At 40.3% G+C, this 19,967-nt stretch overlaps 1 protein-coding gene across 6 annotated transcripts in view; it reads right to left on the bottom strand.

Moving 5' to 3' along the window:
• FAM118B (family with sequence similarity 118 member B) overlaps positions 1-19,967 on the bottom strand; it is a 56,206-nt gene that overhangs the window by 9,056 nt on the left and 27,183 nt on the right. For 4 of the 6 annotated variants that reach the window (XM_081238890.1, XM_081238886.1, XM_081238887.1 and 1 more), the window contains 3 exons: positions 15,837-15,929; positions 11,526-11,778; positions 1,999-2,226 (listed from right to left, as the gene is read on the bottom strand). In XM_081238890.1, coding sequence (XP_081095016.1) covers positions 1,999-2,226; positions 11,526-11,778; positions 15,837-15,922 — 567 coding nt within the window. In that variant the 5' untranslated portion in view covers positions 15,923-15,929. Of the gene's footprint in view, positions 1-1,998; positions 2,227-11,525; positions 11,779-15,836; positions 15,930-16,580; positions 16,601-19,967 lie in introns of those variants that run through there. The other 2 variants (XM_081238888.1, XM_081238891.1) reach the window with 2 other exon arrangements.

Here is a 19,967-nt window from a genome sequence, read left to right on the forward strand (position 1 = left end):
CCACCTAGTCTGGCCCCCAGAGGACTGCAGCCATGTGTGTCACTTGCAAAACCGGCAGAACTGTCCAGCTGAGCCGATCAGCCCAGCTCAAGTAGCAAATTCACATTATCACAGGCAAATAAAACATCGTTTTAAACCACAAAGTTTTCAGGGTGATGTCTTGTGCAGCAATTGATAAGCGACAAAAGAACCACTTCAGTCATCTCTGAGTTACCTAAAAGGCTACCAATGAAGAACGATTATTTAGATGACAATGATAATAAGGGCCAACTGGATCCCATGTTTCCATTTTCCCAAGGACTTGAGACAGTATAAATTTATTTTTAACGTTCTAGAGAAATAAGGTATGGATTAGGGAAAAACAGTCAAGAGGCACAGAGATTTAGAATTAGAGTATTACCAGGCTCTATTCTGACTGCCAGTCAATGGCTTTAACCCTTAAACTTCAATATTGCCCCTAATGTGGACTAAAATACAAAGCAAATCTCGAGACTCCAGGATGAAAATGAGAAGGAAAATTTCAAGTCTGATTGATACCCATAGCTTTAAAAAGGCCCTTATACTTTTGATGCTGGTCATGATCTTTGGAGATTGTATCAGAAACAGCATGGAAGCTGTTACTTGCCATTCGTTTTCTAATTGCATTCAACCACTTACAAATTCAAAAAATATTTACTGAGCACCTACTATGTACCCAGTACTATCTTAGGCATTAGGGTAAGAAGGGCTGACATGGTTCCTGTCCAAATGGGGTTGCTATTCCTCTGGGGCAAACAGGCAGAAAACAAACAAACCAAGATGAAAATGGAAAGTTATATCAAGTGCTTCATTGAAAAAATGAACGAAAAAATAAGGGTGGGTCCTTTCTTAATTAGGATGGTCAGAGAAGACCTCTCAGAGGAAGTGATTCGTAAGTGAAGACTTACAGGTGAAGGAGGAGCTGGCCATACAACGCATGGAGGCAGCAGGTGGAAAACACTCCAGCCAGAGCAAACCAGTCTTTTCGGCACCATTTCTCTAAATTGGATTTCCTTTTACGACTCGACTTCAAGGTCAGCAAAATCACAGGACTGGCATTATAGCTACTGCTCTGGCAGAGGCAGTACTGTGACAGGAGTGCCAGTGGGGGAGTCATTTGTCTCTTCAAACTCTACTTAGCTGGGCTCTAAATGGGACACAAAGGCAGGCTCCCAGGAAAACGAAGTATGAAGGCAAATTGCAAAAACCACAGGGCAGGACAAATGAGACCCTGTGGCGGTTTATAATCTGTTTGGTTTTTCTCCCCCCCCGCCTCCTTCTTCAATCATTACGTCTCGGACACCTTTTTATGGCAATGAGAACATTTTCCCTTTTATGGCTTCAGTGTATTTCATCAATTAAATGGTGTTATCTATAGAATATCCCATTGGTGCTAGATTTCAAAGTACAACCTCTGGTGACCATTCTAATAAAAGCCTTCTCTCATTAGATGACATAGATGGACATCTGTAATTCCATATTATGGGAGATGGCTTAGGTATAGTATGGGCTACATTAAAAAAAGAAGTCTACTGAAGTGTCCTTTGAATACTAAGCTCAACCCAGCTATCATTTGGCTTGAAACTTGCTCTTCAGACGTCAAAAAGTAGCTTTCGTACATTTCCAACAGATGCCATGAAGAATATATCCTAACAGAGAACTCTAAATCAATACTGCACCCACCTGATATTATCTAGTGTTAAAAGATTTAGATTTCACAGTTTAAATGGCTTCCTATGGTCTTGCTTAAAATAGGGTGAAACTGTCAAAACTCACAGAACTGAACAGTTTTAAGATCTGTGCTTTTTACTGTACATTGATTTTTATCTCAAAAAACAAAAATCCAACCAGGGATAACAGTCTCCCTTTCTACCTCTCCATAAGTGCCAGTACTATACAATATCCCAACCAGAAAACAGTATTTCTCATGAGGATACAATCCACTGGCCTGAAGAGATAAACTAATCCTTTACTTTTTACCTTCTTCTCATCAGTAAGGTCAAGGGATTCAAGTTGTTTTCCCTGATCTGCTGCATACAGTTCCAGGAGATTGTCAAAATTTGTAGTTAATACCAGGGCTCCATTTTCCATCAGGTGGAGAACTGACTGAAGTAGCTGTTTACCAGAATCTTCCATCTTTGACTCCAAGTCATCAAATACTTCATATAAACAGTCCTTGAAAAATGTGGATCGAACATTACTAGTACGCTGGGGAGGGATATAAGAGAGATAAGTTAGTTCTAGCATTTTGGTAGGTCATTTGTTTTCATTAAATAACAGCAACTTTTTGAAGAGTGCTTTGCACTTATACTGTCTCTGGGACTTCCCTGGCGGTCCAGTGGTTAAGACTCTGTGCTGCCACTGCAGGAGACACGGGTTTGATCCTTGGTCGGGGAACTAAGATCCCACATGCCGCGCAGCATGGCCAAAATATTAAAAAAAAAAAAAAAAAAGTAAAATACTGTCTCCCTCACAGGGTTCTAATAAGGAAAATAGGAGGATACATGCCAACTGCCAGCTCAACACTTTAGCACATGGCAAGTGATCCGCACTATTACATCATATGCAAAGAAGCACACGCTCTCTAAACAGGCATTTTTATAGAATGAAGAAGATGGGCATGGCGAGGAGAGGTGACTACTGTCCAGACTAAAGGAAAACTGGGGCAGAAAGCACAGCTCCAAACTACCCTTTAAGCAGGCCTCAGGCAAGAATACTTTCTGTTAAACTTTCCTTATCTAGGGAATAACCACTAAAAGACAGCTCTAAATGTGGTTTAACGTGTCTTTTTCTAATCCTAGGTGCTTTTCACAGATGCTGATGGATTTAGGACCAACTGCTTACCTTCTCCCTGCCTGTTTTTTTCCCTGATATAATTCAGCAACTTGTTTACAAGGCTGCTAGGGAGAATATTCAGTACATGATAAGGTTACCAAAAATCTGCATTTTGCAACTGTTAAAAATACCAAAACTAATCAGTTCTGAACAGACTCCCTATTTCTTAACAAATGGTTCATTTAGATAACTGCTTTCCCGGGTTTGTTTTGAATACTACATGTAAATATCTCTGAGAACTAATGAGGAAATATAATACCAATCTCAAGTGGGAAGTTGGCTTTCTAACTTAAAAGGCAAAGTGATCCCTAGGACAAAAGGAATTTGAAACAGGAAAGTAACTATGCAGTGTGCTATAACAAATATCTGATCCCTATCTTATTCTTGCAACACCATTCCATTAGATAATATCTAAGCAAGAATCAGTTCTTAAAGGCCCCATTATTCCCCATTCAAACTCCAAGTAACTGCAATTAGCTGCTAGATAGCAGACTAGCCATAATCCTTCTGTTATTCCTCAAAGTAGTCCCCCTACCCCCCTGGTTTGCCTTGTATACCTTTCTAATAGCACTATGCGCCAATAAAGATCTGTTTCCATGGAACCACGTGAGTAGATTCATAAAGCACACTTCAATTTGCCAAATGTACTTCCTATTTTTTTTCAAAGTATTTTATAAAATTATCCATTTTTTCATTATACCTTCCAAGTAAATGGTAAATTATTTTCACAGGAGAAAAATGAGAGCACAGAGGTGAACCAGTACCTCTGCCTGGTGATGACACACCCAGAAGTTTGTCTAGTTCTGTCGATCGCTGTTCTATGCTACATTTACCAGGAGACAGGCTTCTCACTGTACCCTGTTGTCAGTGGGCTCAGACTCATTTCTAGGGCTAACTAGATGGTACAGCCCACGATTTATGTGGCTAAGAATGTGGGTCACGTTTTTCAACTTCTGTCCACTCTCTTTACATCATGGCATAAATTATTACGTCACATATTAGCAGCCCACAGGCAACCAAGTAGGGACTCTAACACTTAATCAGAATGAACAATCTGATCAGAAACGAACAGTGAAGAAACTGAATTTCACTACATGCAAGAGTCAACTACTACTGAATGCCAGGCACTGTTCTAGATTTGTTATAAAACATATGGTGCCCCTTTAATGTCCATCAACATTACGATCCATGTACCCTATAATCTTGCAATCTCATTTCTGGGAATATATCCCACAGATGTAATTGCAAACAAATAAAATGACATATGCAACATTATCACTGCTCTGTTACCCGTGACAGTAAAACACTGGAAATAAGCCAAGTATCCGTATACAGGAAACTGGTATGGAAAGATGTCCAGGATATACTGTCATGTAAAACAAACAAGTACAGATCAGTATGTCTAGAATGCTACCTGTTAGCATGGGGATGGAAGCAATGAAATACGAATAAATAGAATCCTATTTGCTTGCTTTTACAGAAAAGAACACTGGAAGGATACTCAAAAAGGGTGGTGACCAACTGGGGGCAAGTCGGGGAAAGGAGGTAGACAAAGCCATGGGTGTGAGTGAGATGCCATGATGGATGTACACCTTTTACATCATTTTGATTTCTGCAATGTGTATAAACAATACAATACCCATTCAAAAAATGAAAATTAAGTTTAAAATAAAAGAATATGGTGATTTTAAGAACTTCCTCATCTTTCATACCTTCATTTTGTACTCTAATTCATACACACATGGCTAAACAACACTAATAAGCCAGCACCAGTTTAATTATTATGCACACAGATAAAAACACCTGGGGATACGACCAGGTAAGCACGGGTGTGGGATATACTTCCTTGCTTCTAAGAAAAGAAATACAAAAGGTTAAAATCTGGAAATAAAACTCATGAGTCACTTATTTTAGCTAACTATCTTTGGGTCCTCTTCCAGTTATTACATTTTGCATATCAACACAGCGAGGAAGGAAAGCGGCTTCTATAGCTGCATTGATTTCCTCAGACTTAAAATCAACTTTTTCTCTCTTGAAACAGGTGGCCCTAGAACTGAATTTCCCACCAGTGGCCTCTCTAAGTAAAGACAAAAGAATGAAAACAAACAAGGAGGTTCCAAGGTCAAAAAGAAATGCCAAACTCCCACACATATTTATGGACATTTTCTCATTCATTTAAAACAGTGAACTGAATCCAATGTTGCTTCATTTCCTCCTACCCTGTAACTCCCATCCTTCCGATCCCAGACATAGTAAAAACTACAAAAAAAAAAAGCCTGACTCATTTTCACCAAGGCTTAACATTTACAGTGCATTTACTATGTGCCAGACACTTCCCATACATTTTATCACTTATTTTTCAAGTGGGATAAGTAGCATTATCCCAGTTTTACAGGTGCAAAAATAGATTCTGAGACGTTAAGTGATTTGCCCAGGGTCCCAGTGCCTTTAAAAATGGCACCGTTTTTCCGGTTCGGAAACCCAAAATTTTTGCAATGGCATTTCCCTACTGTAAGAAACTGGCTCAGTAGATGGGCCTATTAACCCCGTCATGTTACTGTTGTTTGTTAGATCCTTAAAAAATAAACCAAAAAAACCCAACAAAAAAAACCCCCAAAAAAGGACATTTTCAAAGACACACAAAAGTAAAAAGGAGAGTATTATCTCTCCCCGCTTCCACAGTGCTCCCCCCAACCCCCCTGCTCCCAAGTACCCATCATCCAATTTCAACAATTATCACACATGGCCAATCCTGTTTAACCTAAACTCCCCTCCACCATATCCCACCCCCTTCACTGAATTTTTTCTGAAGGAATTCCCAGGTATCATATCATTCAGATACTTCAACAGTTTCCTTAAAGATAAGGATTCCCATTTACATATAAAAAAGTCTGCAAAACCACTATCACACCTGAAAAAATGAAATAATATCAATTCCTTAATAACAAATACTCAGAGAGTCTTCATATTTCCCCAAATGTGTGTTGTGTGTGTGTCTCTCTTTTAAGCCTTTGGGTTGCCTATATTTTTTCCTTACATATCCCCTATTGGAGTGGTTTTCAAAATGTGGCCCATGGATCCCGTGGATTCCTAAGATTCGTTTTTTTAAAATAATTTATTTAATTAATTTATTTATTTTTGGCTGAGTTGGGTCTTCGTTGCTGCGTGCGGGCTTTCTGTAGTTGCGGCGAGTGGGGGGGGGGGCTACTCTTCATTGCAGTGCGCGGGCTTCTCATTGCAGTGGCTTCTCTTGCTGCGCAGCACAGGCTCTAGGCGCGCGGGCTTCAGTAGTTGCGGCTCGTGGGCTAGTATTTGTGGCTCACGGGCTCTACAGCGCAGGCTCAGTATTTGTGGCGCACGGGCTCAGTTGCTCCGTGGCACGTGGTATCTTCCTGGACCAGGGCTCGAACCCGTGTCCCCTGCATTGGCAGGTGGATTCTTAACCACTGTGCCACCAGAGAAGCCCTCCTAATATTCTTTAAGGAGTCTGCAAAGTCAAAATTATTTTCATAATAGTATTAAGGTGATATTTGTCTTTCAAACTGTATTGATATTTACACCGATGGTACAAAAGCAATGGTAGGTAAAACTGATGACGCCTTGGCGTGAATCAGGACACAGGCACAGTGGAACCCAGCTGTGCCAGTAATCACAGTAGTACTCTTCACTACCAAAGACTTACAGTAAGAAAAGAATGCCAGTTTCACTTAAGAATGTCCTTAATGAAGCAGTAAAAATTATTAATTGTACTAAATACTGACCCTCAAGTACATGTCGTAATATTCTGTGCAAAGAAAAACAGAAGTACACACAAAGCACTTCCCACTCTGATGGGGGTCTTGAGGCCAGACACTCACGTGATTATTTTGACTTTTAAACTGAACTAGGCACCTTTTTTCATCAAACATCATTTTTACCTGAAAGACTGACTGGCAGACAAACTGTGATTCTTCAGATTTGAGTATTCTCAGCATTCTTGCAAAAATAAATGAAGTGAGCCTGTCATTTCGAGGAAAAACTAGCCAATTATCACTGCCATTGTTGCCAATGATAAAAGCTGAGCTTTCAAGCAAAAATCAGATTTTTAGAAAACTTTTATCTGCCACCACGAGCGTGACAGCTTCCAAATACCTTTGTGATGAGACTGGTGGTGATATTAATGGATGCAAGTTTTTTGGATGGTGTAATGAAATGTGTCAAAATCTAGAAGATACGTATAACTCAGTGAAGCAGTATTTTCCCAATGGGTGATGTTACAAAACCGTGCACGGGTAGAAGATGGATCATGGATCTTACTGCGACACCATAAGGGAAGTTCAGGTTCCGTATCACCAGTAACACTGGATAGGACCTGATATCAGATCCTTTATGGCTCTTAATCTTTAGGAAGCCATCACTTACTGAATTTTTGGTGTACTATCAACAACGAGTATCTACAATTATCCAGAAAGACTATTAAAATACTTTCTCTTTTCCAAGTATGTACCTGTAAGCCCTGATTTTTTTGTATAGTTAAACCAAAACCTCACAAAGACACCTGACTGACTACGTAAAGCAGATATGAGAATCCATTTTCAATTAAGCCAGACGTTGAAGAGATTTGCAAAACGTGAAACGATACCACTCTTCTCACTAATTTATTTTTGTTTTTAGAAAATATAGTTGCTTTTGATAAGCACGTTATTTATGTTAGCATGGAACAGGCTTATTATTATTTTTAAATGAGTTTAATATTTTAAAAATTTCTCAGTTTTACTTTTTAATATAGTGAGTATGAATAGACATAATCCACATGAACAAGAGCTGCTTGAGATTCTCAGTAATTTTTAGGTATATATAGGGGTCTTGAGACCAAAAAGTTTGATCATTGCTACTCTATTGGAACTGACACTATGACTACACTTTAAGGTGACTACTAAATCTTCATCCAAAGATAATTAGTGACTCCAGTTTGATGTTTGGTTAGTATAGATTTATTGACACTGACTTTAAATCCTCTCATGACTTTCAATCATAACTAACCCACCTAGCAAGGTCATGCATTCTAGTCTCAGGAGACCTTTTCAAAGGATGAATGAAGGCTCCAGCCGAGTGGCATGGCACCATGCAGACAAGACTTGCTGGACTAATACAGCACTCTTTGTCCTCATGAGTTCTTTCTTTCTTTTTTCCCTCAGAAAGACAACATTTTTATTACCGGGCTGACACACTTCTTTAATACTTTTCCCTTATATTTTGGGTCTATATACTCTTTAATTACCTTTTTATAGGACAACAATTTTGTATTTGTTTGAGCATTAAAGAATTATGCTTTCTTCTTCTTTTCTCTCAAGTGTACTTAGCAGATATTAACACAGCCACCCTCACTTCCATTGGCTATTGTTTGGATCATGCAGCTTTTCCACCCTCTTACCTTTATTTTTAACAGCTTTATTGAGATATGGTTCACGTAACATACAGTCCACCTATTTGGAGTGCACAGCTCAGTGGTTATTTGTATATCCACAGATATGTGCAAGTGTCACCACAGTCAATTGTTTTTGGCTGTGCCACGCAGCTTGCAGGTTCTCAGTACCCCGACCAGGGATTAAGCCCCAGCTGCAGCAGTGAAAGCCCGAAATCCTAACCACTAGGCCACCAGGGAACTCCCCATCACAGTCAATTTTAGAAAATTGTCATCATCTCAAAAAGAAATCCCGTACCCTTTAACTATCACCCTCCTGCCCTCCATCCCTGCTCCAGTCCTAGGCAACTACTAAACTACTTTCTGCTCTAACAGACGTCCCTACTCTGGACATTTCGTACAAGTGGAATCCTCTAACATGTGGTCTTTTGTGACTGGCTTCCTCTCAGCATAATGTTTTAAAGGTTCATTCACATTGCACCATGTATCATACTTGATTCCTTTTTATTGGCAAGTAATAGTCTATTGTGTGAATATGCCACATTTTGTTTATCTATTTGACAGTTGATGGACATCTGCACTATTTCCAGCTTTTGTCCATTATGAGTAATGTTATAAAGATTTGTTTATAAGTTTTTGTATGGACATACACTTTCATTTCTCTTGGGTATATGTGTGTGTGTGTGTGTGTGTGTGTGTGTGTGTGTATGCACAAGTGGAATCGTTGGGTCGTATGACAACTCTATTTATTTGTTTGAGAAATGGCCAGACTATTTTCCATCCTGTCTGCACCACTTCACAATCCCAGCAGCATACGAGGGTTACAGTTTCTCCACAGCCTCGTCAACATTTATTACCCAACTCTTTGATTCTAGCTATCCCAGTGCGTGTAATGTGGTATCTGACATAGTTTCTGATTTGCATTTTTCTAATGACTAATGACATCAAGCATCTTCATGCACTTATTGGCTATTTGTATATCTTCCTTGGAGAAATGTCTATTCAAATCCTTTGTCATTTAAAAACTGGATTATTTTAAATGCTGGAGAGGGTGTGGGTGGGAATGTAAACTGGTGCAGCCACTATGGAAAACAGTATGGAGGTTCCTTAAATAGAGCTACCATATGACCCAGCAATCCCACTCCTGGGCATATATCTGGAGAAAACTCTAATTCAAAAAGACACATGCAACCTTATGTTCACAGCACCACTATTTACAATAGTCAAGACATTGAAGCAACCTAAATGTCCATCCACAGATGAATGGATAAAGAAGATGTGGTACATATACACAATGATACTACTCAGCCATAAAAAAGAATGAGATAATGCCATTTGCAGCAACATGGATAGACCTAGAGATTACCATAGTAAGTAGGTCAGACAGAGAAAGACAAATATCATACGACATCACTTACATATGGAATCTAAAAAATGATACAAATGAATTAATTTACAAAACAGAAACAGGCTCAGAGACAGAAAGCAAACTTATGGTTATCAAAGGGCAAAGCAGGGGGAGGGATAAATTAGGAGCTTGGGATTAGCAGATATGAATTACTATATAAGACAGATAAACAACAAGGTCCTACTGTATAGCACGGGGAACTATATTCAATATCTTGTAATAAACTATAATGGAAAAGAATATGAAAAAGAATATATGTATAACTGAATCATTCTGCTGTACACCAGAGACTAATATAACACTGTAAATCAACTATACTTCAAAAGCAAATTAAACTGAAAAAACTGGATTATTTGCGTTTTTATTAAGTTATAAAGTATATATATATATATATAATAAAGTATATATATATATAAATGTATAAAGTTTATATATTCTGGACACTACACCCTTATGAGATATATGAATCGTCAACACCTTCTCCCATTCTGGGGCTGTCTTCTCACTCTCCTGATAACGCTCACTGAGCCTAGGAGCTTTCACAACTTTGGTGAAGTGCAGTTTATCTATTGTTTCGTTTGATTCTTGTACTTGTGGTGTCACGATTAAAAAACTACTGCCGGATCCAAGGTCATGAAGCTCTAAAGCTACGTTTTCTTCTAAGAGTTTTATAGTTTTTAGCTCTTACAGTTAGGTCTTGAATCCACTGAGCTGATTTTTGTATATGGTATGAGGTGGAGGTCCCATGAGCTCTTTAAAGTCTATTAATTTTTTATACTGTTCTAGGTTAGTAACATTTTGCCCAATTAAGCACAAAGAAATGAAAAGACAAAAGATGAAGTAAAAGGCCCTAAGTTTTTGAATGAGTCATGATCTAGGAGGGAATTATCAACACTTTTAAATGCCTTTCAGGTTAACACTTAATGACACTTCTTTCCTATAGGCCCTAGGGCGTAGGGGGAAAAATCAACACCGATAATTGACTTTTTAAGGCATGAGAGTTACATTGTTTTTCAAGGTGCACTTAATTCATTAAGTTTTTTTTTTTTTTTTTGCGGTACGTGGGCCTCTCACTGTTGTGGCCTCTCCCATTGCGGGGCACAGGCTCCGGATGCACAGGCTCAGCGGCCATGGCTCACGGGCCCCGCCGCTCCGCGGCATGTGGGATCTTCCCGGACCAGGGCACGAACCCGTGTCCCCTGCATCGGCAGGCGGACTCTCAACAACTGCGCCACCAGGGAAGCCCAATTCATTAAGTTTTAAAATATGCTTTGGCTACTCTACTATTTCCAAATATATCTTAAGTGAATCCTGATTTTTAAGACATTTTTAAAATGAAGCAAGACAAGGAGGCCCTTAAATCATTCAGGAATTGATTTCCAGCTCAGTTTGCTAAAATGCAGCAAAATTCCATATATATATATATGTATGATTGCCTTTAAAAGGAACATTAAAAACTGGTGTTGCTTCATCCACAAAATAAGAATTGTCTCTAATCTTTCTGAGGTTCCCTGAAAGGCATGGATGCCAGGGAACACGGCTTTTATAGTAGTGAGTGTAGAAAAAGTAAATTTAAAACACAGCACTAATGGGACAGTGGCCTCATTCTGTACATATAAAGGCCTCAACAACATTATCATCACCATCATCACCAACCCCCCCGCCCCCGCCCCCCCCACCACACACACTGAAATGAGGTCAAGGTAACTACCATGATTCGGGTCCATAAACTGACATTTTGCAGAAGAGCCAAATGTTATGCAAATCTATAGGCTAGAAACATAAATCTCCTTATTGCATTCAGCATGTGTGTCTCGTTTTAGAAAAGATTGAATGTCAGGGCTCACACAGGGTACTCACAGGAGACAGTTTCTGGATGAGGTCATGGGCAACATGGACAAGGTTCTTGTCTTCATGGAGACATTTCTGAAATTTTTTGCTCTCCTCATCTTCTAGAAGATCAAAATCAATGGCCGCATCCAGTAAGGCCTGAATCAACCCCTTCCAGGATTTCAGGGCTGGGACCTGGGGTGCGACCGCAGCACTGATGCCTGTTCCAATCACCAGCACGAGCTCCCGAGGCTTCTTCGTTTTCAGGCTTGGGAGCAGCTTCCTGAAAAAGTCAAACAAATGAGAGGACTGGGAATGTCCAACAGACACGAGGCACAAAGACCGTCCAAAGGCATGGTTTTCAGCTCTAACTCCTACAGCCGCAAAGATGACAAGCACAGGCTTGATGCCTTTCCAAAGTAGTGAGAGCACAGTAGTGCCAGTGCTTGCTAAGAAAGTAATAACCCTACTGTGGAAACCCTAAAGAGCCATCGTAAGACCAATCTTCTCCTTTGTAGTCCTCTCAACCTAAGAAAACCCACTAATATCAGGAAAAGGTCCAACTATCACCACTCAGTTGAGTTCTGATAACTAAACTATATTTTAAACAAACATAAATTTCAAAAAACATGTCTGATTTGATTTGGATTCCAGAGAGAAAAGAAACCCCCCACATGTGAAATTCCTATTGCTGAGAAGTGCAAAACAGGAGATGAAAGAAAAGCCAATAAAAAAAACGTAAGCCCGAAGTTTGTGAACACAAAGACGAAAATGAACATGACTAAAGTTGAGTATGAGATAGTCAAATATGGGAACACATCTGCCTTCGGCTTTGTTCTAGATATCCCCAAGCAGGAGAAAAAATAAATAAATAAATAGTAGCCAACAGAATTCTGAAAACACAAAAGCCTTACATACCTAAATAAAGAAACAACTATTCAATGGATATGACGGAAGGTGGAAAACATTCCTTTCTTCCAGTGATAAACACTGAGTTCTGTCCTGACTTCTGTGTGAGATACTTTTTGTGTTTTGGTACAAATTTTTGTGTTTTGTTTCTCCACGCCCCCTTCATCCTGAAACTATATTAAAATCTGTTTGAAATATGTTTATTTAATTTTTGCTGATGGCATGTGTTTTCCTAAGAAACTGCCCTTCTCGACCTTTTGCCCACATAATAAAATGAACAGAAAAAGGATTTGCATGTTGGCATAATGCAAGAAGGGAAAGGTACTTTTAGCCTCGAGAAAGCTGGTTTTGAAGAAAGCACCGCTAGAACTGCCTTTCCTATTCCCAATTCCATGAAAAACTCATAGAGCACCATACACATGGAGTCCCTGGCCACAAAAGCTTAGTCTGCTGGGGAAGACTGATAATAGACATTAGAAGCAAACAATGAAAAATGCATTACAGTTCAAGGGGATCAAGAAAGTGAAGCGCACACAAACATATACTTAAAATTTCTAGAAGGGAGGGACTAGCAGATGCAAACTACTGCACATAGAATGAATAAACAAGTCCTATTGTATAGCACAGGGAACTATATTCAATATCCTTTAATAAACCATAATGGAAAAGAAAAAAAAATTCTAGAAGTATTCATAAGAACTGTAAATAGTGGTTAACTCTGGGGATTGAGGAGAACAGGGATTTTTGCTTTCCATTTGAATGTGCTGTACTATTTGAATTCTTTACCTCATACATTATAGATTTGAGATGTGATTTTTCCAAATTTAAGACTTCCAGTTAAAAGGGAAAAATTTAACAGTTATGTTTCACCTCTGGTTCTTCCTAAAACACTAAATAATAGTAATTTTTTAAGAAGGCATACATTTATAAAAAGCAGAATAGGAAAAGATGACAAAAATAGGCAAAGTAGACGAAAGAAGTCAATAGATTTTAGAAGCGGTCAAGTAAGAGCTGACCCCCTCTGCAGAAGCTTGGGAATGTTCAGGCACAGCTGAAGGTGGAGGGTCAATTCGCTGCAAGGCTGTGTCAGAAGTGGTCAGAACTCTAGGACAGGAGGCCTGTCCTCCAGAGAGCTTCCACCAGAGGGTTCTGTATCTGAGAACACTGTGCACAGCTTGGGGAGGGGGACTGTGTACATTCTGTATAAGAAATATGAGACTCTCCCCTGCCCCCCTCTCCTAAAGGAAGACTCCCAGACGTTGGCAGTCAACCTTATGCCTGCACCTCAACCTCATGGGGTCAGGAGATGGGAGGAGTTCCCTTTGGGGAAAATGGCCAGCATGAGAGAAAAGACCCACAGAGTCCGGCAGGCTGTGGAACCTGGCCCATGCTTGTTACCCACAGGGAGGCCCACCAGCCACCAAGCCCCTTGTCACACACAGAGTCTCCGCTGGCTTTTCAGTGTTTTCTCTTAAATATGAGCAGAAAAATAAGGGTCACCTTACCTTTGAACAAAAGCCCCAGCATGAGAGTTATACCCAAACAAACCAGCAGATAGAAAGGAACTTGGGGGAAATAAGAGACAATCTGGGAAAGGGGAGAAAAACTGAAAAAGAAACAGTGACATCCTGACATAGATTTTTTTTTTTTAAATGGCATCTGTGCAACAGAACAGGATGCTATTAAAAAAAAAAAAACTGGGCAAACGGAAAGATTTCTTATTTCTATAAAAAAAAAGACAAATAAAAAATTCATAAGGGCTTCCCTGGTGGCGCAGTGGTTGAGAGTATGCCTGCTGATGCAGGGGACACGGGTTCGTGCCCCAGTCCGGGAAGATCCCACATGCCGCGGAGCGGCTGGGCCTGTGAGCCATGGCTGCTGAGCCTGCGCATCCGGAGCCTGTGCTCCACAGCGGGAGAGGCCACAACAGTGAGAGGCCCGTGTACCGCAAAAAAAATAATAATAATAAAAAAATTCATAAGGTTGGGAGATACAACTGAGAAAATCTCTGAGAAAGTAGAATGATAAAAACAAAAGTGATAGAAAGCTGTAAGAAAATTAGAGACTTATCCAAAAGGCCCAACATCTGAATACCAAGAACTCTACAAAGACAGAATACAGAAAGAACTGTAAAGGAAATTATCAAATAAGTAACACAGGAAAATTCCTCCAAAGTGAAATTATTAGCAGCCTGCTTGAAAGAGCTACCTGATATCCAGATTCATATGAAGATTTATCATTGTGAAATTTCAGATTACTGAGAATAAAATAACCATACTTACAAGTTTCTAATGAGAAAAGAAAAAGAGGTCATATAATACAAAGGACTAGGAATTAGAAGAGAGTGGCTATTTTGGCAGGAACACTTAAGATGTTAGCAGAGAATGGGCAATGATTTCATTAACTGTAAGGAAAATGAGTCCGTGTCTAAAGTTCTACACTCAGCCAAATCATCAAATCAATGTAAGAGTATGATAAAGACATTTTCAAATGTCTCCCAAAACTTTTCTCCTCTGAATCCTTACTAAGGAAGCTAACGAGATATCTTTCAGCAAAATGAAGGAGTACGCCAAAAAGGAAGATATAAGATCCAGGAAACAGAGGATCCAATACAGGAGAGATGTGAAAGGAATTCCCAGGGTGACAGGAAAGGAAAACGGCAGACAGCAGCAATGTGGCAGGCCTGGAGCACAACTGCCCAGAGGGAAGAACCCATGGAGCAACTTTAAACTTGTACATTACTGACGTGTGTCACCAGATTAGGAGATTTACGCTCTATCACAGAGTTTGAATTTAAATTGATAGGTTCAAAGAAAACAAAGCAAACCAAAAAAAAAAAAAAAAAAAAAGAATGATACAATCTTTAATAACCTGGAGGAAAAAATGGACAAGGAAAGAAACATAATGATAACACATTAGGCTCAGCTATGAATACTATTTATACAGTCATACAATATAAATATTAAACCAAAAATTGTGATATAAAACACACTAGGAGGCTGTGAGGAGAGTCTATGGTGTGTGGGGTGGGGGAGGGCAGCTGGGGATGGATGAGGGGAGGATTCAGGACAGCAAGCCTAATCCTTACCTTCCATCATTAGAAACAGGTAAAACCCAAAACTAAGAAACAGCAGTACACACACAGTATTAAAAATCTGGATGTAAATATTAGAAGAAACAGACAAGGTTGAAAGCGATCACCTCTGAGGAGGAGGAGAGGCACCATGAGCCTTAAAGAACTGACTTTTAAAATTATATACATTTCTGACCTTGATAAAAAATAGAAATTAAATGCAAAATAAAAATATTTTTTATATGAAGGTCAATATTAATTAGTGACGCCAACTGGGATGTAGGGTAAGTTCGTTATTTTTCATTATCTACCATCAGTGGTGATTTCCTCTGTTCCTCGGATCCCCTTCCCTTGTTTACCTGGGCTTTTTGGAGGGAGGTGCGCCATCACTGAAGAACTCCCAGATCTTGTCTATATCCGAGGACGAGCTCCCTGTAGAAGCCATCCAGTTTCTAAAAGAGATTAAACACCACAGACCACAATTAGATGTGTAAAGTATATCATCCAAAATAGCACATGCATTAAACAGTTTTAATAAGCTCTACATCCTAAAAAGTGTTCTAGAGGTATAACCGGCTTAACGGAAATTCATTAATTAATGTGTCCCAAATTTAAGGAATTAAATTCATCCAAAGGAAAGTAACCTCAAAATTATGACTTTGGAGCTCTATATTGTTATCCAAAGTATACAGATATATATAAGTTCTGAAGGCTTCCCCTCCCCCTCCAAAACCAAACAAAACCAACATCAACTCATGTCAATTGTTGGCCATCACTTTGTGGAGCCTAAGAAATACCTGCTATTCTCCCATGAGACAGGCTTGGGGAAGATTTTGAGGATAAAAATAACCCACGAGGATTTCCCTGGTGGCACAGCGGTTAAGAATCCGCCTGCCAATGCAGGGGACAGGGGTTCGATCCTGGCCCAGGAAGATCCCACATGCAGCGGAGCAACTAAGCCCGTGAGCCACAACTACTGAGCCTGCGCTCTAGAGCCCACAAGCCACAACTACTGAGCCCGCGTGCCACAACTACTGAAGCCCATGCACCTACAGCCCATGCTCCGCAACAAGAGAAGCCACCGCAATGAGAAGTTCACATACCGCAGCAAAGAGTAGATCCCACTCTCCGCAACTAGAGAAAGCCTGTGCGCAGCAACGAAGAACCAAAGCAGCCAAAAATAAATAAATAAATAAAAAGATTTAAAATTAACCCACGCGTAAGTGTGTTAATTCCCCCAATTATCCTTTATTATCACCTAAAGAAATCACTGGCTCAAGAATAGAATAATCAAAACTAATTTGCTGATTGTTGAACATCCCTTGTTGCTGGACAACTGTGTCCTCACGGGCAGCGAGGCATGACTCTCCAGCTAAACAAAGACTGGGTTCTGAGACACTGAAGAATGGGAAAGGTATTACCAAGCAATTATATTCAGGTGATAACTAGACAAAGTGAAAGAATTATTGTGGATTAGAATAAGATCAATAAAGAGAAGTTTTAACTGCTCAAAAGTTTACTAAACTTGCTAAATATAAGGGCTGTTAATTCTAAAATAGCAATACTTTAAATATTGCCCCCCCCAATAAACAGAAGACAATACATATTACCAGAGTTTTGGACTGTTTTTTTAAATTTATATTTATTTATTTATTGTTGGCTGTGTTGGGTCTTCACTGCTGCGTGTGGGCTTTCTCTAGTTGTGGTGAGCGGGGGCTACTCTTCATTGCTGTGCGTGTACTTCTCATTGCGGTGGCTTCTCCTGTTGCGAAGCACGGGCTCTAGGCGCGCGGGCTTCAGTAGTTGTGGCACGTGGGCTCAGTAATTGTGGCTCACGGGCTCTAGAGCACAGGCTCAGTAGCTGTGGCGCATGGGCTTAGTTGCTCCGCGGCAGGTGGGATCTTCCTGGACCAGGGCTCAAACCCATGTCCCCTGCATTGGCAGGCAGATTCTTAACCACTGCACCACCAGGGAAGTCCCTGGATGTTTTATTACCTTATATTGTCAGTACTTAGAAACCAAATTACTAATAATTACTTGAAGCTTGCTGTTTTATCAGAAAGCTGTTTTCTTTCTTAAGACATTTTTAAAAGTTTGCTGAATTAGTTTTTCTGGTAAAGAGAAGGCTAATTTCCTCAACTCATATTCCATCACACATACTGGAATTCTTCTTTGGTATCATAATCACTTGGAAAATAGGGATCACAAAATCCTAACAGTGAGTGAGGAAGTAGACCACCTTTCCAGTCAAATCTTTGGTTCTATTGGTGAGAAAGCTGGGGCTCAGAGAAGACAGACGAACTGCTTAACTCAATAAACCTTGCCTTAGCTTCATAATCAACGGAGATGCTTGTTAAAAGTATATGTTCTTCTACTGAGCCTCCTGCGACCACGACCTCTGTGACTGTCACCCAGGAGTGTAGGAGGAGCAGGCACCGGCCTGAGCACATAGCCAGGCGGGTCAGGGACTCGGTTCTGTCACTGGAGCCTTGAGTGCAGGGACGCTGTGTTCCCATGGTCACCCGTGAGGACGTCTAACTCTGGATCAGGAAGCCCACCCCCCCGGGCCACGCTGCTGTGATGTGCCTTTCCCCGCAGTCCTGCCACTTGGGAGCGAAGAGGGATGGAGAGCACACAGGCTGTCATGATGCCAAAGCCACCGGAAAGAGTTTCACAGCCCAGGCTGCCTTGTTGTTGGGCTCAGAGGACCCTCGTGCTTCATTCTTAAATCTGCAAAGACTAGAAAACTGATAACTCCTCCTACCTTCCAGCCATCGATCCACTGGTGTTTGCTTTTTGTCTAAGATGGACATTTTCATAATCCAATGTTTAATTCAGCTACTAAACCAGAGTTTTAACTCTTTTTTTTTTTTTTTTTTTTTTTTTTTTTGTTTTGTTTTTTGTTTTTGCGGTATGTGGGCCTCTCATTGTTGTGGCCTCTCCCGTTGCGAAGCACAGGCTCCGGACGCGCAGGCTCAGCAGCCATGGCTCACGGGCCCAGCCGCTCCGCGGCATGTGGGATCTTCCCAGACCGGGGCACGAACCCGTGTCCCCTGCATCGGCAGGCGGACTCTCAACCACTGCACCACCAGGGAAGCCCTTAACTCTTATATAGTGCTTACCACGTGCCAAGCACTATTTACAAATATCAACTCATGTTATCCCCATAACCTTATGAAGTACTATTACTGCCCCATTTTAGTGATGAGAAAACTGAGGCACAGAAAGGCTGGGTACCATAATTCAAACCAAGGCGGTCTGCCTTCCAAGTTCATGCTCTTAATCGCACTATTACAACCTAAAAACATTCTCCAAGTATTAGCTTCTCAGCTTTTTTTCCCCCCGTTTTTAATTTACAGTCCAAAACTATCAAAAAACGGAGCTCCCACATTCTAGAAAGCAGATTTACTTGAAATAATTGTGATGCTTCGTAGCGGCTACATGATTAGGTGCTTTGTTGATGCAATCACGGCAGTTGGCTAAATCCAGGAGCTGAATGAAGCCATTTTTTTCTGGTGATAAGCACTACTTGTCACGTACCTCCCACCACCAACAACCTACCAGAGCCCTAGATCGGTCCTATCATTTTCTCCTGGAAAGTATGCAAGGTCATTCTGCTGGATGCTCTTTTCTGACAGATTGTCAATTCTTAGTGTCAACACCTGAATACTAAGCTTTTTAATTTTTTTCTTTACAGAGCCAACTGTTATGAAGGTCCATTCCATCTACATAATTTAAGAGAATTAAATATGGCCGACAACTCTTGACAAGTTGTTACTGGAATGTTCTCGGTCCTCTTAGGAACTCAGCGAGAAGTAATTCAGTATGCCCACATTAAATCTGACCATACATTCATTATGTTTTCTAACAGGATAACGTCTTTTCTTCAGTCTAAAAGATGCCTCATATGATACAATCTTACATGTATACCTCAGTGACATATAAGCATAAACCATATCTTATTCCTTTTAGAGTGTTATTTAAGGAAAAAAAATCTATCTTACCCCATTGTTTACTCTAAACAATCTGCAGGTACTGCTAAAGAGGTTCTAAGCTAATTGCGAAAATCTTGCACAGAATTCCTAATATGCAGCAACTAGTTCACACATTAATTTCTTTATGTGATCACTATTTGAGTTTTCATTTTAGTGGGACTTAGCAGAGGTGGAAAAAAGCTTTTATGCCACAAGAAAACAAAGGCAATTACCTGTGCCAGTGTCTTCATTACCCCAATTACTGCTAAGCCACTGAGAAATCCTTTAAGGCCAACAGAGTTCAGCAAAATAAAAGTTAGATGTTCGGTAAATGCCAAAACAAGTAACCTCATTAACAAACTTTTTAAGGCCTAAGTCTTCATATCAGATAGGATACTTCTACTTTGAAATCTGTCAGCTTGGCAAGAAATAGAATGCTTGGGCTTCCCTGGTGGCACAGTGGTTGAGAGTCCGCCTGCCGATGCAGGGGACACGGGTTTGTGCCCCAGTCCGGGA

The sequence above is a fragment of the Mesoplodon bidens genome (genome assembly GCF_964165515.1).
Source record: "Mesoplodon bidens genome assembly, chromosome: 7".
Classification (NCBI taxonomy): Eukaryota; Metazoa; Chordata; class Mammalia; order Artiodactyla; family Ziphiidae; genus Mesoplodon; species Mesoplodon bidens.